The sequence below is a fragment of the Maniola hyperantus genome, chromosome 17 (genome assembly GCF_902806685.2).
Source record: "Maniola hyperantus chromosome 17, iAphHyp1.2, whole genome shotgun sequence".
In the NCBI taxonomy this organism is placed as follows: Eukaryota; Metazoa; Arthropoda; class Insecta; order Lepidoptera; family Nymphalidae; genus Maniola; species Maniola hyperantus.
The window spans coordinates 12100281-12128108 of NC_048552.1; the positions used below are offsets into that span (position 1 = coordinate 12100281).

At 41.3% G+C, this 27828-nt stretch overlaps 1 protein-coding gene and 1 long non-coding RNA gene across 4 annotated transcripts in view; one reads left to right on the forward strand and one right to left on the reverse strand.

Annotated features, from left to right (window-relative positions):
• Positions 1–27828, forward strand: part of LOC138403495 (uncharacterized) — an 88568-nt gene that overhangs the window by 18736 nt on the left and 42004 nt on the right. The gene's annotated exons all lie outside the window — the stretch shown is intronic.
• Positions 387–27783, reverse strand: LOC117989991 (uncharacterized). 3 transcript variants are annotated; one of them, XR_011237743.1, is made up of 8 exons: positions 26161–27700; positions 18375–18643; positions 17717–17827; positions 16705–16790; positions 15447–15567; positions 7363–7541; positions 4606–6672; positions 387–4401 (listed from the first exon to the last, which is right to left on the reverse strand). XR_011237743.1 is itself a non-coding variant. In XM_034977406.2 (7 exons), exons 1-7 carry the CDS (start codon positions 27116–27118, stop codon positions 6447–6449), a joined length of 1950 nt encoding a protein of 649 aa, XP_034833297.1. In that variant the 5' UTR covers positions 27119–27700; the 3' UTR covers positions 387–6446. The 3 variants fall into 3 exon arrangements, 2 of the variants coding, with proteins under 2 accessions (XP_034833297.1, XP_069360231.1); XM_034977406.2 differs by having other exon boundaries at positions 387–6672; XM_069504130.1 differs by lacking the exons at positions 387–4401; positions 4606–6672; positions 7363–7541 and adding an exon at positions 11701–13149 and having other exon boundaries at positions 26161–27783.

Here is a 27828-nt window from a genome sequence, read left to right on the forward strand (position 1 = left end):
CTTACGTGCTTGCTTATTCACGGTCCTTCATGCTGTCCCTCCCGCCAAGCTCGTGGTCACACTAGTGCAGTGACTATTAGGAATTTCCGTGTTCAAGGGGTCACCAAGTCTCGGGAGGGCCAAGCATGAAGTTCCGTGAATATGGTGCTTTTAACTAACTTCATACATACAAAAAGGATTTTTTAAATTGTTAACTTGAAATTATGTGTACAAACTATGAGAGGGCGACACCACTGGACTACATCACTGAGGTAGATTGCATAATTTTTTTGTCAACGCCACCTCCGACTAAATTTTTTTAACTACCTAGAGCTCTAGTCGGCGGTGGTTGGTGTCGTTGACAAGTGACAAGACATGATGAGGGCAACACAAAATAAAACAGAAAATATTTTTAGATAAAGAATCCTTTTATTCTGCAAATACAAGAGTCATCGACTCTACAAAGGACTGCAATATTAGAAGAGCTATTGCCATTTATAATGTGATAAACATATCAAATACTTCTATAATATGTTACTTAACTATTTCATAAATAATTTACTTTTAGCCATCATTTACACAGCTTATTTAACAGCATCAAAACGTTGATTCGTTCGAGGCTCGGACAAACAAAGCGCGAAAGAAATGTGACATTACACGCCTATTTAGTCAAATGTACATTACTATCCATTCAACTTGCAGACGTCAGCTTTTACAAGCCACTTGTACCTACTGTACTGTAGGACACTCTTTAAGTTAACTTCTGCAAAAAACTTGGAAAAAGCTACAACTCTGGCAAGTCACTTGGTACCATACTTGCTCAGTGTAAACACTTGCAGGAATTAATTTCTGCAAGAAAACTAGCAGAAACTGATATCAGCGAGTGTTTACACAATGCAAGAGAAATTGCGGTAGTTACGTGCCGTGAAAGTTTTCTTGCAAAAGTTAGCTGTCAAGATTTGCCATTGCAATGTGATTTCCGCAATTTCTTGCGAGTGTTCACACAGTGCAAGTGACTTATCAAAGCTAACTTCTGTAAGTTGTAATGCTACTTGCCGTAAGAAACTATAATTATGAACTCCACAGTCCCTAGGAGCAACGTTAGACTTAATATTTGAATCACGTTCTGTATGACCAAGCCTTCATTCAAACAAGCACGCTTACTTTGAATCTAACGCTAACTTACACCAAAATAAATAATGAACCGTGAAGATAGTGAACCTATTTCAGACAGTCTGAATATATCGGCTAGTCGAGACTCCGCTATGAGCTATTATTTGCACATTTCTTGTATGTTTTGTATGAAAAGTTAACACCTATAAGTACGTGACAGGTCGAGATGGCAATCGGGGAGGGAACGTCCCGCACACCCCCGCGTTAAAACAGTGCAGGGCGGGGAGTCCCCCCGCCTCATACCCCGATTGCCATCTCTATCTTTTTTTATGTCTTAAAATCAAACAATCTTGTGAGGCCGATGATTTTTATCAGCCTTAGGAACGACTATGGTCTATTTGGGCTGCAAACTTCAGTTAAGGCATAAAACTTTATGTAATTTTGAAAATAAATTGTTCACCAATTTACTATCAAAATTCAAAGTCGCGGTTAATTAAAAAACAATTACGTCATATTTCATTCGTTTTCTTTTTGTGTATTGAAAAATTAAACACTATTTCGGTTAACTAATCCCTCACACTGTTTATTACACGGCGAACACACATTTGACACGTATAAGGCCCGGTTTCCACCTAAGCGGAGCGAAGTGGAGATGTGTTCAGTCGACCAATCAGATCTGATTGGCAACTAAACACATCTCCACTCCGGTCCTCTTATGTAGAAACGGGGCCAAAGCCGTGTAAAAACCTTATATGAATGTTTTTGAATGTCCCGTGAATTTCCAAAAAAAAAATTTATATAAACTTTGTCCTAACAATTAATTACAAACACAAAAAAAAATCCAATTTGGTCCATTCGTTCTCAAGTTATGGCGTGACCAAGGCGTAAGATCATCATACAATCAATACTGTTACCACAATAGCGAAGTCTCGATGGCCCTACTAGCTACCTATAGGAACCAGAGCTTCTAATAATATTCTTCTAAAATTCGTGCTTACAAGTAAACTTATACATCTAGCCAATACTATGTCACTGGAAAGATCAGGTAATTTTCGATATAATGAAAAAAATCACACTAAGGGCCGGTTTATATCAAAACAGTCACTGGAGACAGCGGCTCTGCTAAATTTATATTTTTCGTGTCAGGTGTAATAGCTTGAACAAACACTTTTATGGTGCCTGTCCACTGAACGAAGTGGAGATGTATTCAGTCAACGAATAAGATTATTGAGAAATGACGTGATAAAAATTACCACATCCGGAATTTTTCATCTGCGTCTGGTATCCGAAAATATGTTGATTTTACATGAGAGTTGCATAAATTTCAGATAGAAGATAATTTTAAAACAGTTTATCTGATTACAAGTGTGTTGATGTGGCCCTTAATATTTCAATAAGGTATTTATTTTTATTCAATGTACAGTACCCGGCAGAAAAGAGTACACGTCAAACTATAGAGAGATTTCGGTTTCGTAAAACACTCGACATAGTATTTGTGCAGACAAAACATCGAAGGCAATTCCCGCGCGTGATTTTCCGTTAGATTTGACCCTGGCTTGAGACGATATTATGATCCAACGCTTGTCACTGTCGACAGCTACTGTCTTAATCTCAACCTGCCCTTAAGCTGGTCGCCGATTTAGGGTACATGTCCACTGAAACAGAGTTGAGCAGTGATGTGTTTGAACGACTAAATTAGATTTTTTATTAAATAATTTTGATGCTATAATGATTTGATTTTGGTATGGTAACACATCATCGCTCCACTGAGCTTTAGTGGGCAGTCACCCTTATACGCACAAAACTTTTTAATTCTTTGTATAAAAATCACAGGAAAATAACCATAGGTAAGTATTCTTCCACAAATAATTTTAAAGTTTTTTGCAGCGATTTGCGACCAACTTTATACAATCATAACATTAATATTATAATTTATATAATAAATATGCAGTAATTTTAAACATAAAGGTTTATTTACGAAATTCTTTTGTGCCTGATACTTAAATAAAATCATAAGTGGTAAACTGCATGAAAGGGATGCACTGAAAAAAATTATAAATCAAATAATTCTCTTTTTTGTAAGCAATGCGAAATGTTGTGAATTACGGGATTGTGATGAGGATTATTTTGTTTAAAGCGTGTATTACAGAACGAAGTAGCCCAAATTATTAAGGTCGTAGCATACTTAAGTTTTTAACTGACTGACTCTAAAAAAATAAGTTGTCACTACGATGTCTTTACGTGTAGGTATAGGATGCTTCAAGATTTTTAAAGAAGGAATTTATCTTTGACTGTACTGTCCAGGCGCATACTGCACGGTTTGGGTATATAATTTTTTTAAAGATAATGGTGCCGGTCCACTAAAACGATGCGGAGTGGAGATGGGTCCAAATTAATTTTTTTTTATTTCAGCTAGGCCAACTTCAGGATTCATCCAAAGGTTCAAAGTAAGCAGATTTTACTGAGTAAAACTGGCAAGAAACAACATTTTCTCTTTTCAAACTACAAAGCCACAATACGTAGCAATTAGTCGGGTATACTACGACAAGTCCTTGAGTGGAGACCGCGTTAAGCAAGCGTAGTGTGGGACGCCCTCCAGCACGGTGGACCGACGATATAAAGAGGCTGGCGGGATGTGGCTGTATGAAGAAGGCTGAGGACCGGGTGTGGTGGTTCCTTTAGGGAAGGCCTATGTCCAACAGTGGACGTCCACAGGCTGATGATGATGATGACTGCGACAAAAAATCGCGTGTATTTAGGTAGCAATATCATTAATGTAACTACCAATGGAACAGTAAATATTTACACAATATAATTTATATTGTACATAAATTATTTAGATACAACACACTAAACCCAAAATAAAGTAAATCTATTCTCTCACAAGTATAGCCTTTCTAAGAAACGATTTAAAAAATAAATTCTCAGTCTTCTATTATAATATAATTATTATAGATCGATTATGATAAGATCTTCGGATTTACAAAATGTATCATACAATTTGTACAATAGGTATGTTATAGAAATTGACCTGACCTACAAATACAATAATATTTTTGTTCTAATAAACTAATTTAACTATCCTATATATAACACAGCTTATACATGGCTTTATATATTATGTTAAATATTTATATGTGTATAAATATAAACCATATTGTATAAGCTTTGTGTAATTTTTTATTAGTAATAATAGTTTTGTGATGATAATATTGATTTGATTGTACCAAATCAAGGTGAAACTGTGATGACAGTTGCCTCTATAAACATTTTGATTTGCCACTCAATGTGAACTGTGATTACAGTTGCCTCTATAAACATTTTGATTTGCCAATCAATGTGAACTGTGATTACAGTTGCCTCTATAAACATTTTGATTTGCCAATCAATGTGAACTGTGATTACAGTTGCCTCTATAAACATTTTGATTTGCCAATCAATGTGAACTGTGATTACAGTTGCCTCTATAAACATTTTGATTTGCCAATCAATGTGAACTGTGATTACAGTTGCTTCGTAAATGTTACAATACAGGGTGTAACCAGAACGCTAGCAAAAACTTAGCGTTTTTGTTATACTTCTTAGACACAATCCAATACCAATAACCATTTGCCTCATTTTGTAGTTTTAGTGATTTTGTATCTTTCAAACCCGCAACGTATAGCGCGCAAAACTCGGGTCAGTGCCCCACCTACGCAACGTTCGTTGACCTCTAGCGTTAGTTAGATGTTTTATTTGCAATAATATATCGTGATCTTTTACAAAATATAGGAAAAAAATCTTTTTTGTGGTATCATATCAGTAATCATCAGTACTATCACCTGTATTCGTTTTTGCTAGCGTTCTTGTTACAGCCTGTATAGTGTATCATTTGATTGGTGCACTGCATTTGCAGCACTTATTGCGCTATTGGCTGATCACTTTTTGCTATGCAATATGGCTGATTCTAATGTACACAATCTCTAGACTAAAAATAGGTCTAAAAATGTTTTGCTATTCTTTTTATTTTCCGCTAAAGTGGCTAATTCTGTTATACACAATCTCTGAACTAAATTTTTTTTTTACTTATACATTGACAAGTCACACAAATTGACAAGTCTATATCTATACCCTATCCGTGGAAAGAAGTTAGTATAGCGCTCTCTGTTACGTAATCCCATACAAATGATAAAGGCAAAAATCTCAGTGGGCGCTAACAATTTTGAAACACCAGCCAATCACAAACGTGTTTTCAAAAAACATTCGAAATTCACCAACCGATCACAAACGCGTTTTCAAAAAACATTAGAAATTCAATTAGACAATGTTTCCAAAAAACATTCGAAATTCAATCAGACAATGTTTCCAAAAACATTCGAAATACAATTCGACAATGTTTCCAAAAAACATTGGAAATTAAATTAGAAAACATAGTTCTGTTTGTGTTGGTGATTCAAAATAGTTAGCGCCCACTGCGATTTTTGCCTGTTATAATTTGTATGGGATTACGTAACAGAAAGAGCGCAATGCTTTCTTTCCGAGGATAGGGTATAGTGCAATCTTTTTTCCACAGAGATAATTATGAGAGAGATAACAATACATTTAGATGTCTCAGTTTCGTTAAAGATTGTGTGCGTATTAACCAACACTGCCAAAACATAGGTGTTGGACTTGTTAATTATGAATCTTGAAATATATTTCAATCATTTTGTTCAAAATCATTACTTTAAAGGTGCACTCAACAGTTTTTACATTTCAGTATTATTTATCTGTCAAGATACGTCTGTACCCATAAACCAGAATAATTTAACATATCCATACAAGACCAATCTAATCAAATTATTACATAGATCAAAAACTTGTCTATTCTTGGTAGAACTTACAAGTATTATATACATTGTTGCACATTGCAGTCTTTATATTGTCCATCACAAAATGTCACTACATCACTAACTGATTAGTGTCGATTTTCAGTTTTAGTGTCATTTTTCACTATTATTCTTTTAGTGTCATTTTACATCGCCTCTATAGACGTATACTTAGGCACCACCTTGTAGACTTGATGAAGCTCCAGTGTGCCTGGTGAGACGTCTTGTGGGCCTGGTGAGACGTCTTGTGGGCCTGGTGAGCCGCCTTTTGGGCCTGGTGAGGCGCCTAGCGGGCCTGGTGAAGCACCTGGTGGGGCGCCTTGTGAGCCATGAGACACCATGCAGGTCACAAGTGTGTGCGAAAACAGATGCAGTTTCTATTCGTTCCCTCTCATAGTCTGACGGGACGGCAACCCGACACAGTCGGAGATAGATTAATACTGCCATTGCTTACCACTACTCATCACTGTCACTGTAGTAATTGCCAGGCATGCCGTATAGTGACAGCTAGTTGGCACGGGCACGCTTGGCATGCGACGAGGGCGGCGCGTGCGCAGGTCGAGGCGCCTGGTGGGCCTGGTGAGGCGCCTCGTCAGCCAGGCCTGACCGCATCATATACTTGAACTGTGGCATGTGCTGTATGACATCTCGGATTTGCACTAAAGCCATGCCGTTCTCGCCGGCGGCCGCCGATTTGCACTTCCCGGACATGCGCAGGACTTGCAGCTGGGCTCTGGAAAAATTTGGGTCATTGAAAAAGTTGTTTCTTGCAATCTAACCCATACTAATATTATAAATACGAAAGTGTGCCTGTCTGTCTGCTAGCTTTTCACGGCCCAACAGTTTGATGAAATTTGGTACAGAGTTAGTATTTTTATAATATACTGTACTAGGTAAATACCTCGTCCGTAACTTCACTTTTTAAGGCTCCCACTGAAAACCAGCGCTGCAGCTTGCTGCAGCATGATGCTGAGTGGGAGACCTATATTTGGTCACACGTACTCGTATATATATAGTATATTTTTATTATTATTATTTTGTACTTATCAGTTTTATTATGTAGATTGACTTAATTAGCTTTTAAGGTTTATTGTAGTATTGTGATAAAAGTAAATAAAAGTTTTCTTTCTTTCTTTCTTTCTAACAGGTTGCGAAGCTGAAGTGGCAATGGCCAGGGCACATAGTTTGAAAACCGATAGACGTTGGTCAAGGTGCTACAATGGCGACTTCGTACCGGAATGCGCAGCCTTGGAAGACCTCCCCCTAGGTGGACAAACGACATCAAACTACTCGGAGGAAGGAATCAGGCGTGGGAAAAATATCTGGCACAACGGGCGGTCGAAGTGCACCAGTCATTCAGATGGTGAGGGTTTCGCCCATCTCCTCGGTATGTGTTATCAAGGCATAAGCGTGGTGGACTCACGTGTTGGGCTTGTAGAGTGTGAGGCCGAGCGCGTCCAGCATGGCTCGGCAGGTGGCGAGGGGCACGCGCGGGAAGAAGTGGCTCGCCAGGTCTGGCAGCGTCATCAGCTGCTCCGTGTACTGGTAGGGCTTGGCGTTGATGCAGGGCACCATCGTGTTCTCCACCACCGCCTTCTGGACCTGACGACAACAACAAAGCTGGCTTTAAGCCGCCATCTCCACGCGCGAGGGAATGTCGAGAATGAACGAGTCCGATCTACTATCGTCGGCGATAGTATCACCCTGTGGAGATCTAAATATATAAAAGGAAAAGGTGACTGACTGACTGACTGATGTATCAACGCACAGCTCAAACTACTGGACGTATCGGGCTGACATTTGACATGCAGATAGCTATTATGACGTAGGCATCCACCACCTAAAGGATTTTTGAAAATTAAACTCCTAAGGGGGTGAAATAGGGGTTTGAAATTTGTGTAGTCCACGCAGACGAAGTCGCGAGCATGAGCTAGTTGGTTTATAGGAGTTGTATCGAATTTGGCGGCACGGCGAGACTAACGCCGCGATTCTCTCGTCCATGGAGATGGCGCCTAAGTCGAAACTAAAAGCCATGAAACTGCCCAGCGCGGTGATGACGTATCTCGCGACAGGCTTGCGACAGCCGTAAATCTCGCGATCATTGCTGTCAAACGTCCGGCTAGAGAGAGACAGCAATAGCCACAAAGCAAAATAAGAACAAGAGAGACAGCAAATGAACTGTCGCATTGCTACTGCTGTCGCTACTGCAACGTTTTACGTAATCACCCCGCGGGTCGGTCTAACCAGAGCTTTGGAAACCTTCAGCTTAAGCCGCTGAGTCTATAGAGAAATTTATGGAGCTATCTTTTAGAGTTAAAACTGTTAAAACCAGATATAATTCTGTGTACAACAATCTCTAATGTAAACTAAATTGATGTCAAAGTATGCTATCCTTTTCCGCAGGGAGCATTATGAAAGGGATAGCAATAAATTAATTAGACTCATCATTTTAGATTGATTTAAAGATTGTGTCCAATAGAATTGGCCACAATTTTTTAACTAAAATAACAGTTGTAAATGTAATTACTATCCCTTTCATAATGCTCCCTGCAGAAAAGGATAGCACCTATGATGAAGACCTATCAATTTAAAGTAACCTGTTAATTTAATTTAATTATTTTATTTTATTTTTAATAATGGTATAAAAGTAAAAACCTAAACATGAAATAAAAAAGATTATGATTTTCAAATCATTTATTTATCAAAAAAATTCCCTGTATATAATTTTGTCTGTCTGTAAAAAATTATAGTCTGTATATAATTTTGATTATGTGATTTAAGGTAACAGTTGTAAACAAATTATGGCGGAATTATCGGGACCATACCCCGTATTCGGGTACCCGAATGACTTTACCCGAATTCGCACTATAGGCATAACGCATAACTGAGTAGGTTACTGCGGTAGTAGGCGGTGCGGGAGGGTGACAGATGTCACAAGTTGACGAATCACTGAGTTCTCGCGTCACGTCATCACACCCGTACTCAGATATGCGCTTTACCTATAGTCCGCGATACATCGAGATGACAGTCGGGGTGGGAACACCTCGCACACTCGCACCCGTGTTAATCTGCTGCGGGCGACCGCAGGCGCTGTGCGGGAGAGCGGGGCATACACCCGCCTCATACCGATTGCCATCTTGACCTGTCGCGTACTAAGTGACCTAGGCGTCCAAATCACATAATTCCGAATGCGGGTAAACATAAGACTAAATGTAATTCTGCCATTATTATATAATTTAGTAACAAGTAATCTAATATTATTATTAGTTATAGATAGCAACTGAATTTATATAATTAGTTATCGCATGGAAGTTAATTATAACATTCTTCTTCTTCTTCTTCTTCTAGTGCCTCTCCATTACTGAAGGTCACATTATAACATAACGTTGGTAAACTTCACTTTATTTAAACTAACTCAGTCAATAGAAAAGCATAGGAATATAACAAGTACCTACCTAACCTAAAACATTTTCTTTCATAATTAAAAAATATTATGGAATGATTGGAAAAAAAATCCAATTTACTAAATTAATGTTAACATTAAAATTAACTTTAATAAAAACATAAGAATAAATTCATTAGAAACATTATTAATTAAAACGAAATAATATGAACATACTTTATACTCTGTAGTTCTGTAATCTGTATACTTAAATAGAACTGGAGTAAACACTAAAGCTGTTATTGTTTATGCTCAGTATTTAGGAGAAAGTAAACAGAGCCATCTAGAGATTTTAAAATTTCTAATCTGTTACATTGACTTTTCTCAGTCTTTAGTCGAGTATAAGGAGAGGAGACACATCCAACGCCTTTGATCTCGTGGCAAGTGTCCCCAGCACTAGTACAAGGTTTGATTGACTTGTACCGTTGTTTGTAATGTACCATTCATCTGTCTCGTTTTCACTAAGTCAGAGTGAACTAGAGTGAGGGAACTTTCTGTATGATCCTGAATCGACGATCTGTCAAATATTAGGCTATGTTGACGTATAATTAAAAAATAGGGCTATTTTAACATTTGACGCCTGCCAGTGAGTCACTGGCAGTGACGTCGAAGCCGCGACGTTTTGTTAGTTCCCTAGTTCCCTAACTGTCGTGAATTGTGACTTAGTTTGAACAAAGTCAAAGTTCGCTCTATAGATCTCAGCCAAGTCTGAGAAAAGTCAAAGTTTGCTCTATAGGTCTCGACCTTACAGGCAAAATGAGACAAAGTTATGGTCTATTCTGTCTCGTCGTAGTCAAACTACGCTGTATAGCCCTCAGCCTTACTCTCGCAGCTTAGATTAGAGAAAGCTAATTTTACGAGTAAATAATAATAATATATTTATATACATTATGCATTTTATGCTTCCAATATTGTCACAGCACCAAAGCACTTGGGGTTCCGTAGTCAAACGCGGAACCCAAGGATTTATCTCCATCTACAGATATAAGTTCTGCAAACTTTTTTTTGAAGTGAACCGACTTCAAAAGCACTGGAAAGCATTGTACGAGGTTATCTCGAAAACTTTCTTCTATTGAGTAAAAAAAAAAAATCAAATCGGTTCAGGACTCTTACGATAGTGAAAAAAATTATCGAAATCAGTACACTGGTCTTCGAGATAATCACGGACATACATAGATATAGATCCAATACATAACCTCTTTTTTGAAGTCTGTCACAAATAAAGATATTGACATAGAATTGTGTTGTAACGTCACATTCGCAACGTAACTAACTACACGAATGCTCACATTGTAACATTGTTACATTACAGGTCAGTCGCCAGCTTTATACTTCTAAATTAACGACATTATAATGGTTTATTTATTGATTAATTCATTGTTTAATGACCATCTGCCTCCCACTTGTGTAAGAAAAACGTTTTCATCGTTATCGTAATCGTCAACAAATTCTGACCTTTGATTGGCTGTAAAAAAATACAAACAGCTAATCAACCAATCAAAGGGCAGAATTTTTTAACGGTTACGATAACGATGAATACGTTTTTCTTACACAATCGGGGGGCAGATCTGTATGTTTCAATATTTTGTATATATTCATTGTATATTGTACGTTCTTTATTGGGGCGAGTTATAGTATAGGTGCAGTGTTTTTTTTTTTTTTTTTTTTTTTTTTTTTAATAGATATAGCGAGCAAGCGAGCAGGCGGGTCACCTGATGTTAAGTGATTACCGCCGCCCATGAACATTTGCAGCACCAGAGGAGCCGCCGATGCGTTGCCGGCCTTTTAGGAATTTGTTGGTCCGCCCCTTGAATAACCCCATGTTATAATCTAGAGGGAACACCGCCGATGGGAGTTGGTTCCACAGTTTGCACGTGCGTGGAAAGAAGGATCTGGCGCAGCGGACGGTCGAAGTGCACCAGACACCCAGATGGTGAGGGTGAAATTCCTTACGGTGGCGCGCGGTGCGGTTGTAGAAAAAAGAGGGTGGAATGAGGTCAAAAAGCTCTTCAGAGCACTCCCCATTATACAGGCGATAGAACACGCATAGAGAGCTAACGTCTCTGCGGTGCTCCAGGCTTTCCAACGAGCCGGTTAGTTTGGGATCGTCCACAAGTCGAACAGCCCGCCTTTGGATCCGATCAAATGGAAGAAGTTGGTACTGGGGTGCTCCAGCCCAAAGGTGGGAGCAGTACTCCATGTGAGGGCGGACTTGCGCCTTATAGAGTAGGAGCCTATGCTCGGGCGCGAAGTACCGCTTTGCTCGGTTGAGCACCCCAAGCTTTTTGGAGGCTAATTTGGCCTTGCCTTGCTAGTGTAAAGCCTGAAACAAATTATCGGACGCGGCTAACCTCGCGACTTATAGGTATCTGGGTAATAAAATGTACACTGAATTGTGTAAAATATTGGCCTTAGTAGTGGACGTAACCTTGGGCGATCCTTGAGCGCTCGGACGTCCAATAAAATTCTGGGCCGCTAGATGTTTTGGTCAGTCGAAAACGGATTCGAATGAGTCCGAAAACTGCGTCCCAAACGACAACACATCTGATAGTTTGTTTCCACCTTAATAAATGACTAGACGGTTTTGGCAACCGTCAGTGTAGCTAATTCTATTGTACACAATCTCTTAATCAACTTTAAACTAAAATGGCAATCTGAATGAATTGCTATCTCTTTCATAATGAAAAGAACAGCACTAGCTTAGACCTATCAGTTTAGAGATAGTGTACAACAGAATGTCGAGATAATATGATAGGAAGTCGTCTAATAGTTATTCCTTGTGGACGAATCAGATTTGTATCGTCTGTCCCTGTCTTGCGTCGCGCGGATACGATCGTGTTCTTGCCTTGTTCTTTCCTTTCTCCATCTCTGTTTCTCTTCACGCAAAGCCCTCAAGTTTACCTCGTTCTTGCGAGCTTGCTCTTGTCTCCTTCTTTGCTCCTGTTGGACACGTAACTCAGTTCCCTGTTGCCATCTTTGTTGTAGCTCATTAAACTTGCGCTGTTCTTCCTGTTTACGTCTGTTAGTTGCTGATGACATATGCTGTTGTAGTTCCTGTTGGCGCGCCTGTTGCTCTTGTTGCCGCGCATATGTTGCCAATATGGAACGCTGCTGCTCCTGTTGCCGCGCTTGTTTTTCTTGCTTAGATCTTTGTTGCTCTTGTTTGGCTTTTTGTTGCGCTTGGTAGTAACGCAACTCGTTCTGTTGCCGCGCATTAGTTTGCGATGTTGAACGCTTCTGTTGCTCTTGTTGCCGCGCTTGTTGCGCTTGGTTAGGCCCGTGTTGCGCTGGGAAGGTGCGCGAGGTGTCGTGTTGTCGTGCGTTGGACGCCATCGTTTGACGCTGCTGTTGCTCTTGTCTACGTCTTCGATGATTTTGTTGCTCTTGATAGTTATGCAACGCGTTGTGTTGCCGCGAATCCGTTCGCTTTTCCTGCGACCGCACTTTTTCCTCCTGCCTGCGTTTTTGTTGCTCTTGCAAGTTGCGCAACTCATCTTTTTGCCGTGTACTAGTTGCTGCAGTTTCTCTCTGATGTTGATTCTGTTGCCACAAATGTTGTTCTTGCCTGCTTTGTTGCTGTTGCAAGTTGCGCAACTCGTCTTTTTGCCGTGTGCCAGTTGCTGAAGTATGTCCCTTCTGTTGACCCTGCTGTGGTGCCCGCTGCTTTTGCCTCTGCTGTTGCAAGTTGCGCAACTCGTCCTGTTGCCGCTTGCTAGTTGCAGCCGCCGGTCGCTTGTCTTTGCTTTGGCCTTGCTCTTCCGTTTGTATCTGGGAAGTAGGAATCCGTAGCTTTTTAACTTTAAATTTTATTATTTTTTGGGGATTTTTTCCTTTTTTTTTCAACTGCACTTTTAGTAATGGTTCATATACTTAACTGATCCAATCGAACCAGTTAAGAGTAAACCATTGTATCGTGGACTAGAATTTGGTACCATAAAGGCTCCCCCACACAGCCGCGTTATTATCGGTCGATAATAACGCGGCTGTGTGGGGGAGCCTTTATAAGCTGCGGTAACCGGAACCAATTTTAATGTGGTGAGATTTAGTTTGTTCGCTCAAAGTAAATATTTATCTCGGTATTTTTTACCGGTTCAATCTGGATATATGCGAATAAAAACAAGTTGATAAAACGAGATAAAAATAAAGTTAACTTTTTGTGTCAAAAAAACAAAACAAAACCAGTTGTTATATTCTAAAATGGTATCGCAATAATCTTACTTGGTAAACTCTAGACAGCCCTAAAAAGGGGTAAGAGGCAGAAATACAATATAGTCCTTAGCAATTTTCCACCGAACTAACAAATAATGCGATCCTCATATTTAAGTCCTTCTGGTCGCGCACTACTGGTTTAGACTATTTTATTTTTATTTTTTATTTATTATAGGCAAACGCTTGACCACAATCACACCTGATGGAAAGTGATGATGAGGCCTAAGATGGGACGCGTTTACCTAAAAGATGCCAATTCACTCTTGTTTTAAAGATACCCGGGTTGTAATTGGTAGGAAACACAGATCGTGGAAGAGTTTTCCAAACCATAGCCATGTGTATGAAGAATGATGACGCAAAACGATTCGTGCGTGTAGATGGCTCCACGACAATAGAATAGAAACTCGCCCGACGTTTTGCGGTTCGGTGGTAGAATGGTTAAGGGGGGACAAGATCGAAAGACTCTTACCGCCGTACTCAGAGTCGCTTAGTCGTTACTTAAAATTGAGTTAAACGAGACAGAGCTCACATAAATCTCTCACATAAATCTGTCTTGTTTTAACTCAATCTTAAGAAACGATTAGCGACTCTGAGTACGGCGGTAAGACAGACAGTCGCAGTACAGCTCTATTACGGCCGCAGTAAGAACTGCACTGGAGTGTCAATTGCACAATAACTGAGGAGATATTAAAGGCACTTTCTATTCCCTCACCCTTATAGCCCGATGGGTCGGAAATCCGACACGATCGGAGAGAGATCAGGCGCATGACCGACGGGTTCCACCCACTTCCTAACTCGGGGCTAGTACTGAGATTTTTTTAAACAGAAAACGCTATATCTATTTTTTGGCCCGACCGGCCGGAACACAAATCTAGGACCTCGGTATCCGCAATCGAACATACTAACAACAAGACCAACAAGGCAATTCTAGCAAATAGCATTGATACACACTTGACCAGCTGTTTAGGTTCCATACCCGGAGGCTGCCTATTATTAAGCCTCCGCTGTCCGTCTGTTCGTTTGTCCGTCTATCAGCGGGATGTATCTCGTGAACCATAATAGGTTTAAATTTTTACAGAAAGCGGGATGTATCTCGTGAACCATAATAGGTTTAAATTTTTACAGAAAGTGTATTTCTATTACCGCTCTAACAACAATTAATAAGCCTTTTTAACTTCAAAATGGCCGCCATGATAACTTAACAAAATTAAAAAGTGATATTTCTTGTTCGATGGTACAGACCCTTTCATGTGCGAGTCCGACTCACACTTGACCGTTTTTTTAATTGTGAGATAGGCTAGCTCTTGACGATAATCATGCATATTTAAAAAGCAATGATGAGGTCCAGCCCCCCAATTGTGTAAGAATAACCATTTCATGGCAATCGCAATCGTCAAGAAATTCTGCCCTTTGATTGGCTGTGAAAAAATGTAAACAGCGAATCCACCAATCAAAGGGCAGAATTTCTTGACGATTGCGATAGCCATGAAATGGTTATTCTTACACAATCGGGGGGCAGGTTGGAGCGCGCTTGCCTGGCATCAGAAGTGGGATGACTCCCTTATAAGGCGTATGGTTGGCAGTGATACCTACTGATGTTAGCAACTACGCGACAGATGACATGACAATCGGGGAAGGAACGCCCCGCACAGCCGATGTGGTAAAGATACAATTAGACTTGACAAGATTAATAATGTGACGGAGACGGGTGACGTGCGGGTGTGCGGTGGGTTCCGCCTCATATCCCGACTGCAATCTCGACCTGTCGCGGACTTTAGTATAGTTACGGAACTGCAAGTGTTCCAACACGCATTTAACCAGTTGTCAGTATAGACATCAGAAGTGGGATGACTCACCTTATAAGGCGTATGGTTGCCGCTGATGCTGATGTCCGGGATGGGCGTGAGCCGCTTCCGCGAGTCCACAGTGTGCGAGCCCGAGTGTCCATTCATGGAGTTTGTCACTTGGGGTTGAACACTGCGGGAACAATTTGTATATTATAATCTAGCTTCATAATATTTTCCCTAACAGGGGAAATCTCCCGGACGACCTCCCTGGTGCAGTAGTAAGCGCTGTTGTCTTATCAGTGGGAGGCCCTGGGTTCAATTCTCGGCAGGGGTTTGGAATTTTATAATTTCTAATTTTCTGGTCTGGTATGGTGGGAGGCTTCCGCCGTGGCTAGTTACCACCCTACCGGCAAAACCGTGCCGCCAAGCGATTTAGCGTTCCGATACGATGCCGTGTAAAAACCCAAGGGGTGTGAATTTAATAAAAACTGCCATACCCCTTCCAGGTTAGCCCGCTTCAATCTTAAAATTGCATCATCACTTATCACCAGGTGAGATTGCAGACAAGGGCTAACTTGTATCTGACGAAGTTGTCCCCTAGTATGTAGTTATGTATATAAACTTAAAGTAGACACTTTTTCAATTACATTTTATATGGATATCTAGTTACAACTGTCTCAAAACTTTAAACCTTTTTTTTTTTAATATTCTTTATTGTACACCAAAAAGAAAAGACACAAAAAGAAACATGTAAAATTCTAAGGGTGAGATCTATAGAGCGCGTTCTGACTTAGCTTAGACTTAAGACGGAGCTAAAACGAGACAGAGCTATATCTCTCACATAAATCTGTCTCGTTTTAACTCAATCTTAAGTCTGAGCAAAATCAAAGTGCGCTCTATAGATCTCAGCCTAAGAGGAGATCTAATCTCAATAGTATGCCGGCGATGGGTTGAATGAGGATGATCTTGTAGTTTATTGATTGAAGGTAGAAAGGTAGTAGGTGGACGGACGACATCAGACGAGTCGCAGGGAGCCGCTGGATCCAGGCGGCGCAAGACCGTGGCGTGTGGAAGTCCCTACAAGAGACCAATGTCCAGCAGTGGACGTCTATTGGTTGATGATGATGATGATGATGATGATGATGATGATGATGATGATGATGATGATGATGATGATGGTGATGATGATGATGATGATGATGGTGATGATGATGATGATGATGGTGATGATGATGATGATGATGGTGATGATGATGATGATGATGGTGATGATGATGATGATGATGATGATGATGATGATGATGAGAAAGGTAGTATCGGGTCTCACTTCATGGTGGAGGTGTTGGCGGTGCTGCGCACGAGCGGCGGCGGCGGCTGCTGCCCCATCGCCATCGTGATCGCGCTGTTGGGGAACTGCAACAACACACAACTCATACAGGCCCCATCGATGGTTCATATCGACGAGCGGCCCCGACCGAAGCCAACCTGCTGGGGGATTCTGCAACTTTAGCGATGCTCGCTCACTTGAACACGTGTAACGCGCGCGCAGGTTTGCACAGGACTGAGCGACCACGAGCGAATGGCGCGATAAATCGCTCGTCACACTTGCACACTCGCTTAGAGCCCGGCGACAAAACTATCTAAACTACACATTCGCTTCCTGCTGATCGCCAACTCGTTTGCAGTTTGTAGTTATTGGGCGTCTATAGGTGGTGGTGTTGTGAGTCAAGCAGATACGAAATATAGAATTACGCAATACTCTATTGTATTAGGATAAAGTTGATCATTAATTCGGTGTGGCCTGTAGGTAAGGTTAAGGAAAATTCTTGACGTAAAATATAACCTTTCGGTTTTCCCACTGTAGGATAAACAAAACATCTTCACTGGCTTCAGTATGGAGAATACTGATGTTACTGGTGTAATTATAGTATAGTATAGTACAGTAGTATAGGGTATTGACGACCTCCCTGGCGCTGTGGTGAGCGCTGTGGCCTTAACAGTGGGAGGTTCCGGGTTCGATTCCTGGCAGGGGTTTGGAATTTTATAATTTCTAAATTTCTGGTCTGGTCTGGTACCACCCTACCGGCAAAGCCGTGCTGCCAAGCGATTTAGCGTTCCGGTACGATGCCGTGTAGAAACCAAAGGGGTATGGGTTTAATAGAAACTGCCATACCCCTTCCAGGTTAGCCCACTATCATCTTAAACTGCATCATCACATACCACCAGGTTAGATTGCAGTCAAGGGCGAACTTGTATCTGAATTTTAAAAAAAAAGGGTATAGTTTCGAGTGTCGTGACGCGTAGAGTAAGCAGCATCACAAGTTTGTGCTGCATCGTACCTGCACGTTGCGGTTATGCTGCGAGCGGTGCTGCGGCATGGCGGCGGCGGCAGCGATGGCCGCGTTGTTGTAGCGCGCCGCCGCCACCTGCGCCTGCGCCGCCACTTGCGCCTGCACACAACATATCTAACGTTAGTAACATATCCGACAGAGCTGCAACATTGGAGCATGTGGCCTAGTTGAGACAGCGCGTTTCAAACAATCACGTCGGTTAAGCAACGTTGACCGTGGTCGGTAAATGGATGGATGATCTGCTTGAGAACACGTTAACGCGTCGGTCCAGTTTATTATCTTATCACTGACACCTGATAATAACGGTTAATTCCAAGAGTCCAAATCTCGTTCTGTTAGTTGAGTTACTAGTAGTATGCGGAAGGGTCAAAAGTCACCGCATTATTATCCCAAGAAAACTCCTAACATTATTTGAATAATGGAAATGGGTCACGACTCACGACCCTCAGCAATAGAGCATTGAGCACTAACCTGAGTATTTGCTGTGTCAGCGCCTGCGTTAAGGTCCAGGCAAGCAACGCTTGCACGGCGCCCGCTGATATCAGACATTCGACTCCACCGAATGTCTTCACCCCAGAGCCGGACCCCGATTGCTACGGGTACCTGAGCGAGCGTGAGAACTTTCCCTATAGCATTGAGCACTAACCTGAGCAAGCCTGAGCACTTGTTGCGTCTGCGCCTGAGTCAACGTGCCGGGCAAGCTCCAGCCGTTGGCCAACGCTTGCACAGCGGCTGCAGATATCCCCGCATGGGGCATCTGCATAGCATTCGACGCCGTTGAATGTCGCTGCGCGGGCCTGCGCCCCCGCGACGCGCCCACATTGCCCATGGATACGCCGCTGCCCACGCCGCCCACGGCGCCCGGGGGAGGCGCTGGCGGGGCCCGCGTCCATTGACCACCGCCCGCTACTGTGCCTGGAAGTTATGACTTGTTAGCTTTGTTGAATAATTAACAGTCGCTTGTGTTCAGGGATCCGAATTATTATTGACGTCAAAAATTAAAAAACTATGGGTATAGCGCATATCTGAGTAGGCTCTTGCCTCTTGCGGTAGTATGGCGGTATTAGAGGGGTGGCAGTGAGCTCTCGCGTCACGTCATCACACCCCTCCCGCACCGCTCCACTACCGCAGGAACCTACTCAGTTATGCGTTACATCTGTAAATTGACTTCAGTGCATGTAGGTACTACATCTCTACTGTTAAATACAATTGTACTAGTAATTTTGTTTATTGCGTGACATCGCACCATCCACTAAACCTATTATGACGAAACGTTCAATATTCGAAAGCATAAATATCGTCTTTAAATGCTTGCTCTAATTTTGATTTTTTTTTAGTCAAAAAAATTTATTTTCATTTTAATAAAAGTACTTACAAAAAAGTTTTTAATCTAGGCAAGAAACAAATCTAGCGCTTTTTCCGCTAGTTTTGTCTTTAGCCTTAGACGTGTAATATAACACCAAATAATAAAAAAATCGGTTGCATACGGAACTTATTGGACTTATTGGTTATTATTCCAATCCATAGTGGAACAAATACAGGCAAAACCGCGTGCAAAAACTATTGAACAATTAAGACAAAGTATACACAATGTAAAAAAGAAACTTGTACACTGGCGTTTAATGCAAATTTCTTGAATGATGTCAAGGATTTGTTGAAGGTCCTGCCTCAATACCAAACAAGAAAACCACGTACCTACCTACTCGTAGGTTTAAAATATCTTAGTTCATATATTATGTACTTATCTATAAAAGGAAAAGGTGACTGACTGACTGACTGACTGATTTATCAACGCAGAGCTCAAACTACTGGACGGATCGGGCTGAAATTTGGCACGCAGATAGCTATTATAACGTAGGCGTCCGCTAAGGATTTTTGAAATTTCAACCCCTAAGGGGGTGAAATAGGGGTTTGAAGTTTGTGTAGTCCATGCAAATGTGACATCTTCTTATAATATAAAAATGAATCACTAAATGTGTTGGTCATCGCAAATCTCGAGAACAGCTGAACCGATTTCGCTAATTCTTTTTTTATAATATTCCTTGAAGTACGAGGATGGTTCTTACGGAGAAAAATTTAAATAATTTGAATCGACTGTAGGCGGAACGAAGTTCGCCAGGACAGCTAGTTATATATAAATGGGAAATTCCGTGTTCGTCCGTACGGCTGATGAATACGAACGATTAGCTTGCACCCCGGGGACGGACATAACAGGTTACTTTTATACACAAATTCAAAAACCTAAACCAAACCGTACAGCCGAAGTCAACGTCAACGAAGTTTCACGCTCAAAGGGGTCTTGATCCCGAAAATATACTCGTAGTTTCGGAAAAGCTTTTTCGGGAAATGATTTTTTTTTAAAAAGCGGAAAGAGTTTTAGTTTTATTGAAGAGTTGTCTTATCTCCTGAAGATGCTGTGCTCCAGTGTAGGAGTAAAATGTAGGTATAGTTCGCAACAGGTCGACATGGCAATCGGGGTGGGGACGCCCCGCACGTCCGCACTCCGCACAGTCCCCGCGTTAACTCGGTACGGGATAGCGCGGGTGACGTGTGGATGTTTTGGTCGTCCCCCCGCCTTATACCCCGATTGTCATCTCGACCTGTCGCGTACTATACGTTGAAATATGTGTGTTTTATGGTGGTGTGTATTGCTTGCTTGCTTTTTCCGGCATGTTTAGCCGTGGGAGGGCGGAGGATGCATATCGCACACCTTAGTAATACCGGAGCTAAACAGATTCCTCATGAATCCCTAATCGCAAAGCCATGCCGCCAAGTGATTTAGCGTTTCGGTACGATGCGGCCACGTTAGTCCGCTTCCATCTTAGATTGCATCATCACTTACTACCAGGTTCTCAACTTCTCAACTTGCAGGCTAACTGGTATGTGAATAAAAAAGAAAAAATCTCTGTTTCAGCTTTCTAGGTCCAAGAGTTGAGCTGGGAGTTGATGAGTCAGTTAGTGAGTCAGGACTTATCTTTTTACATATTATGTATACGCATTGATTAGTATACTTGGTAAGTAGTTGTACCTTTTGTACGATAGTTTAACTGGAGAGTTGCCGCATCACTACGATCTCCCGGATAACGGTTTATCCGGAACCGTTATCCAAACGCGAGATGTGGCAGAAATCACTATCATAATGCGCAAGTGTAACGTCATTTTATTTTTTTATTGTTTCAATGGAAGAACAGTTACATTTTATACATATTTTTTTGAAAAACCTAAGACGGACTTTAAACATCATTAAGACGTCGTCTTTTTGGGGAATAGTTGAAAGCATGCCAGGTTCGCGACACGTCGAGATGGCAGTCAGGGATCCCCCGCGCTAACCCGTTGCAAGATAGCGCGGGTGACGTGCAGGTGTGCGGGGCGTCCCCTCGCCGCATAGGCTCATACCCCGATTGCCATCTCGACCATCGACCATTGCCATCGAAGACTAGAGAATTATAGTACACGGTTCTAAATCTCTAGTTTGACATCTCGTAAGATTAGGTAAAAGGTATTGAAAGTCTCGTGAATTTCTACATTTCGTTGGCAATCCTACAGTAGGTAATCGCAAAACCAGTAGTCCAATCTGAAGTTGCAACATGGCTGTTTGCGCAGGTACAACCAAGGACACAAGCCCCGCTACGATCTGTTTTTGAAAAGAAAGAAAAGAAAAACTTTTATGCTCTGAAAATAGTGAAACACATCGCCAGTCTTACCCACCTAAGGGTACAAACTGGTAATGTGTGGCAACTAGTTTTTTTCTACACTGCGCAGTCATACGCCTCGTGTTCAGATTGGGCTACTTGTTTTGTGCTATAGTTTGCATTTCACGAAGACCAGTAGCTCAGTAAGTAAAGGTAAGTAAAGTAAGGTACACTAAATGTGTGCGTTTGCGAGCGCTTGCTTGCGACTGATCGGTCCGACGTGCGTATGGCACCGATTCTAAGCACAACCTAATTTTAGAGTATTCGCGCCCTCTTCTTACTATTGTAGTATGAAAAGGACAGAAGCAGTTTGACATTTCTAAATTTAATTTTTAGATGGTAAAACCCGTGATTTTAGCACGCACTCGCGAACCTACTGTTTAAATTTGTATTGTGCACAAAAATTTAGAGTCTTTAAATGTGAGAGTCATGTTCCGTTCCTTTTTTAGCATTAGTAAAAAGAAAAGGATGCAGATACTCTAAATTTAGCTTAGAGAGAGACTAGAGAATCGGGGCCAATGCCCATGTAAACGACGCGATGTAACCACAAGTAAAGTTCACTCGTCTTCGTGAATTGCAAGAACTGTAACTGATTTTATATCACAGTTTATGTTACAAATTACGTTGCCTATAGATTTTTGATATATTTTTTAATCGATTTCAGAAAACTACATTATGGTGAAACTGCACAGAAGCTTTCTACTGCATGAAATAATATTATGTTACCTATAGTGTATCCTATGTATTAAATACGTAAAGGTCGTAAAGGAATGATAGAGATCCAAGGTTATGGAAATAAACAGAGGGTCAATGTTTAGAACTGATTATAGCGCTTGGATAATATTAGAGCAAAGTCCGTTAATCCGCTAAAAATAGCAGATCCATGTAGAGGGGAGAGAGACGTGATGGTATCAGCGGCGGGCGGCGGCGGCGGCCCAGGGCCATTGCGACCGCACCGGGTTCCGTCATAAAGGGGGAGTTCACCGAAACGGACTCCCAAAACGCGCTTACCCCCTTGAGTAATATTTTGTTAATTGATAGACTAGCGCTGGTTAGCAATCAGACCTGCTTGGCGAGTGCCGCCTAAGATAGAGTGCACTAGAAGATGCCTATTCACTCTTGACTTGAAGGTACCCATATTAAAATTGGAGGGGAGAACTTATGAATAAATTGCGCTCTCTTCGCTCGTGCTTTTTCAAGGCAAAAAGGTTTATCTAACAAAGCTTATAAAAAGATTACGACGAATTGAGAACCTCCTCCTTTTTTGAAGTCGGTTAAAAAAAGAAATTGCATTTTGGGAGCCTGAGAGGTCCCAAGATAGAATGTCACACCGCCGCGCTCGCCCGAAAACTAATTCGAACCACAAGGTACAGACAGACGGGACGGACGGGTATACTTTCGAGGGATTAGGTACGGGAGAGACTAACTGTTTTAATTCGGCAGCATTGCATTTCTCGGAGGTACTATGGGTAAAAAAATACCCGTGGTACCTTCCAGGGATAACGGGAGGGACCACGGGTAACAAACCCAAAATTCGTTCAGGACACATTAACCCAACTCACTCGGCCGTCAGTTTTTGCCCACTAGCATGACTAAGGAATAAGGATAATAAGGGAGGGTCCCTAATTATCCATGTTCTACTTCCGAGTTCCGACACACACTTGGCCGGGTCACATCACAGGACGAGCGTAAGGGCGATAATATTTAACTGCTTAAGTTTTTTAAAACCTTTATGACTTACATAGATAATAGATAGTCACTTAGATAACGGACCTAGGTAAGGTCACGGCATTGAAAGGTGCTCAGGAAATAGGTAGGTACCTAGATGCGATTATAATTTTTTAAGATTAGTTTTTGTATCTATGTTGTCGCGACCAACCTCTTTGTATGTACCTATTTAGAAAATCTAACTGACATTGGGGGGAGGCCGGAGGGTGAGAGTAGAGGGTAGGAAGAAAATACTTTGTCCGTACAAAATGACTCCTCACGCGCTATTTCAACTCTATGGGTCAACTGTCATGTCAAAAGTACGATTCACTTTTAAAATAAAACTAAAATCGTACTTTTGACATGTAATTTGACACAAGTTAAAATAGCGCGTGAGAAGTCATTTTTTACGCGTTATACCTGCATCTGAAATCTGAATGGCATTTATTTTGTTTATCGATAACGACTTCTGCGTGGCATTTACTAAGATCGTAATGATTCATTATGACCCAGTTCGCACGTTCGTAATGGCTCAACTATAAATTAGTTTGGTCAGCCAATCAGACTGTCAGAAGGATTATTGCTGTCAGCTGGTTGATGCACAAAAGCTGCATCAATCATTGCTACAATCTCAATTGTTTTGATTGGCTGATATTAAGGTATTCTTGCTGCAACAATGCATTGTAGCCAATAGCAAGACAGTAATGATTCATTATGACCCAGTTCGCACGTTCGTAATGGCTCCACTATAAATTAGTTTGGTCAGCCAATCAGACTGTCTGAAGGATTATCACTGCTTTGATTGCTGTCAGCTGGTTGATGCACAAAAGCTGCATCAATCATTGCTACAGTCTCAATTGTTTTGATTGGCTGATATTAAGGTATTCTTGCTGCAACAATGCATTGTAGTCAATAGTAAGACAGTAATGATTCATTATGACCCAGTTCGCACGTTCGTAATGGCTCAACTATAAATTAGTTTGGTCAGCCAATCAGACTGTCAGAAGGATTATTGCTGTCAGCTGGTTGATGCACAAAAGCTGCATCAATCATTGCTACAATCTCAATTGTTTTGATTGGCTGATATTAAGGTATTCTTGCTGCAACAATGCATTGTAGCCAATAGCAAGACAGTAATGATTCATTATGACCCAGTTCGCACGTTCGTAATGGCTCCACTATAAATTAGTTTGGTCAGCCAATCAGACTGTCTGAAGGATTATCACTGCTTTGATTGCTGTCAGCTGGTTGATGCACAAAAGCTGCATCAATCATTGCTACAGTCTCAATTGTTTTGATTGGCTGATATTAAGGTATTCTTGCTGCAACAATGCATTGTAGCCAATAGCAAGACAGTAATGATTCATTATGACCCAGTTCGCACGTTCGTAATGGCTCCACTATAAATTAGTTTGGTCAGCCAATCAGACTGTCTGAAGGATTATCACTGCTTTGATTGCTGTCAGCTGGTTGATGCACAAAAGCTGCATCAATCATTGCTACAGTCTCAATTGTTTTGATTGGCTGATATTAAGGTATTCTTGCTGCAACAATGCATTGTAGCCAATAGCAAGACAGTAATGATTCATTATGACCCAGTTCGCACGTTCGTAATGGCTCCACTATAAATTAGTTTGGTCAGCCAATCAGACTGTCTGAAGGATTATCACTGCTTTGATTGCTGTCAGCTGGTTGATGCACAAAAGCTGCATCAATCATTGCTACAGTCTCAATTGTTTTGATTGGCTGATATTAAGGTATTCTTGCTGCAACAATGCATTGTAGTCAATAGTAAGACAGTAATGATTCATTATGACCCAGTTCGCACGTTCGTAATGGCTCAACTATAAATTAGTTTGGTCAGCCAATCAGACTGTCTGAAGGATTATCACTGCTTTGATTGCTGTCAGCTGGTTGATGCACAAAAGCTGCATCAATCATTGCTACAGTCTCAATTGTTTTGATTGGCTGATATTAAGGTATTCTTGCTGCAACAATGCATTGTGGTCAATAGTAATACAGTAATGATTCATTATGACCCAGTTCGCACGTTCGTAATGGCTCAACTATAAATTAGTTTGGTCAGCCAATCAGACTGTCAGAAGGATTATTGCTGTCAGCTGGTTGATGCACAAAAGCTGCATCAATCATTGCTACAATCTCAATTGTTTTGATTGGCTGATATTAAGGTATTCTTGCTGCAACAATGCATTGTAGCCAATAGCAAGACAGTAATGATTCATTATGACCCAGTTCGCACGTTCGTAATGGCTCCACTATAAATTAGTTTGGTCAGCCAATCAGACTGTCAGAAGGATTATTGCTGTCAGCTGGTTGATGCACAAAAGCTGCATCAATCATTGCTACAATCTTAATTGTTTTACAGTCTCAATTGTTTTGATTGGCTGATATTAAGGTAATATTGCTGCAACAATGCATCGTCCAATAGTAAGAGAATGTCAATTGTCAGCCAGAGGTGATTGCGATTGTAGCTGTCATTTTCTGCAATCCCTCTGGAAAATATGTCTCATTTTCCAATCATATTCATATCCATAGTAATATTAATTAAAAAACTGGAAACATGTCTGTCTGTTTCATTGCCAAAACTTTTAACTGATTTTGACAAAATTTGGTACAAAGTTAGCTTGCATTCCGGAAAGGCCATAGGCTACTTTGTGTCCAGGAATTCAAGAGTTCCCACAGGATTTTTAAAAACCTAAATCGTCACTGAAGAAGTTGCAGGCATTATTTATTTGATACAGAGATTGCTTGCCTCCCAGTCACAAGGCTTTTTATCTAAGAAAACCAGACTCTAAAAAAAAATTTTAGTAAGATTTTTTTTTATTGACAACTTTTTATCTCAGACTTCGAAAAAAAAATATTGTAAGATTTTTTTTTGTATTTATATAAAACCATTGAACTTATCATAATTTAGACAAGAGTTTTCATGTAGCTAGTGTCCAGCACCATGTTCATTAGTAGGGATATGGACCCTGCAGGGGTTAAAAAGCAAGTTCTTTTTAAAAAGCTTACCTTTCGCTGAGATCAGGAGTTGTGAATCCACAACCTTGTTAGGCCAGTACTCCTCAAACTCCGTACCAGGGGGAAAGTAACTCTTGATGTCTGTCAAACTGATCACAGAGCACGTCTCACTGGCAAACAGTTCGTTCCTTATACCCTGCACTTTACAACAAAACTTCAGGTACGACAAGTCCCAACCTTTCAACTGGTCCGCTTTTAATTTCAAATTGTCCGTCTCACCCTCAAAGTAGAACAATGGAACAAACTTTTGATTATCCCGCACTGTGTATGGAACTACAGATTCTTTGTTAATCCTAATGAAACCACACTTGTCCTTGTTGTTCGTTGTGCCCCTTAACAACTTGTTATAACACACATCTAAAAAGTTGTAGAACTCTCCAGCATCAGATAACCTCACTACCAAGTCTTTTTGGGTGAACGGCTCGCGACCGAACTGTCCGTCACAATGCCTGTTGTTGATTTCATTTAGTAATCTAGCCTCTATTTCAGTGATGTAGTAACTTCGTATACAGGTACAGGAGTAGATGTCCGCGTGAAGGTAGTTCAGGTACTTGTTGAGGAGTTTGATCTCCACCATCCGGACGGCCACGTACTTCTCTCCGGACCGGTAGATGTAGGGGATGTGGCACTTGCCGAGCTGGTCCCAGCCGAAGTGGCCTTTCCAGCTCGCCTCGTCGGGCGCCGGGGTCTTTTTGTCGTCGCTGACGGGGCGCGGTTCTATGACCTGTGCGGCACCCGGCTTTCTCGTGAGGAAGTTGAGGATACCCAACTGCCCGCCGGCACCAGCAGGTGCAGCGCCCATCATCACGCCCGGCTGAGGCCTCGCTGCAGCCACGGAAGCCGCCAAAGCCTTAGCTTTGTTCGCTTCCACCATCTTTGCCGCCAACTCCCTGATTTCAGCCTCATCGGGCCGCTCGGTTTTCACCTGCACTGGTGCACTTTCCGTCATTTTGACGAGTTTATAAATCAAATATAAGAGTTATTCAAGTTTTATCCGTTCATAATCACTGCAAATCCCGGCTACATGGTGTCCCTCTGGAAAGTTTGAACTCATACTTGATATTCACACATGGTAAACATTGACACCGATTGCACACATCGAGTTATCACTGCACTATTTGACAGATTAGCGATGCACGGCGCACACTACGGGTTATTTTATTGTTATCAGCGATATTATAATCCACATAAGACGGTCGAACTTCATTAGGCTGATGCTAGTCTGCCCGACCCGAGGGTCTCGGCTAACTTGTTTATATCCGTCTTGACGTTTGCAACTTTTAATTTTCTGGTTAACCCGGCATATGGATATTCACTTGAATTCAATTAATATGCCTAATTTTTCCTGGTTTTCGCAAAGAAAATATTTTTGTTTCCACGCTGCGGTTCGGTAGGAACATGAAACCCAAATTTTGTGTTCACGAGGGAAATGCCCAATACCGTTGTGTAGTCTCGTGGGGAGTGCGGTTCTCGTACATTTTTCACCTTTTGGTGACTCAGCATCGAACAAAATGGCCGCCAACAAGGCTTTTGTTGGCCAATCGAGCCATTCCTAGAGATATACATACCTACAAAAATCCCGTCTGTGACGTAGCCGCACTCCCCACGAGACTATTTCTCAAGGACTTTTCATTTTTAGTTTTCAAACTATTAAGCTAT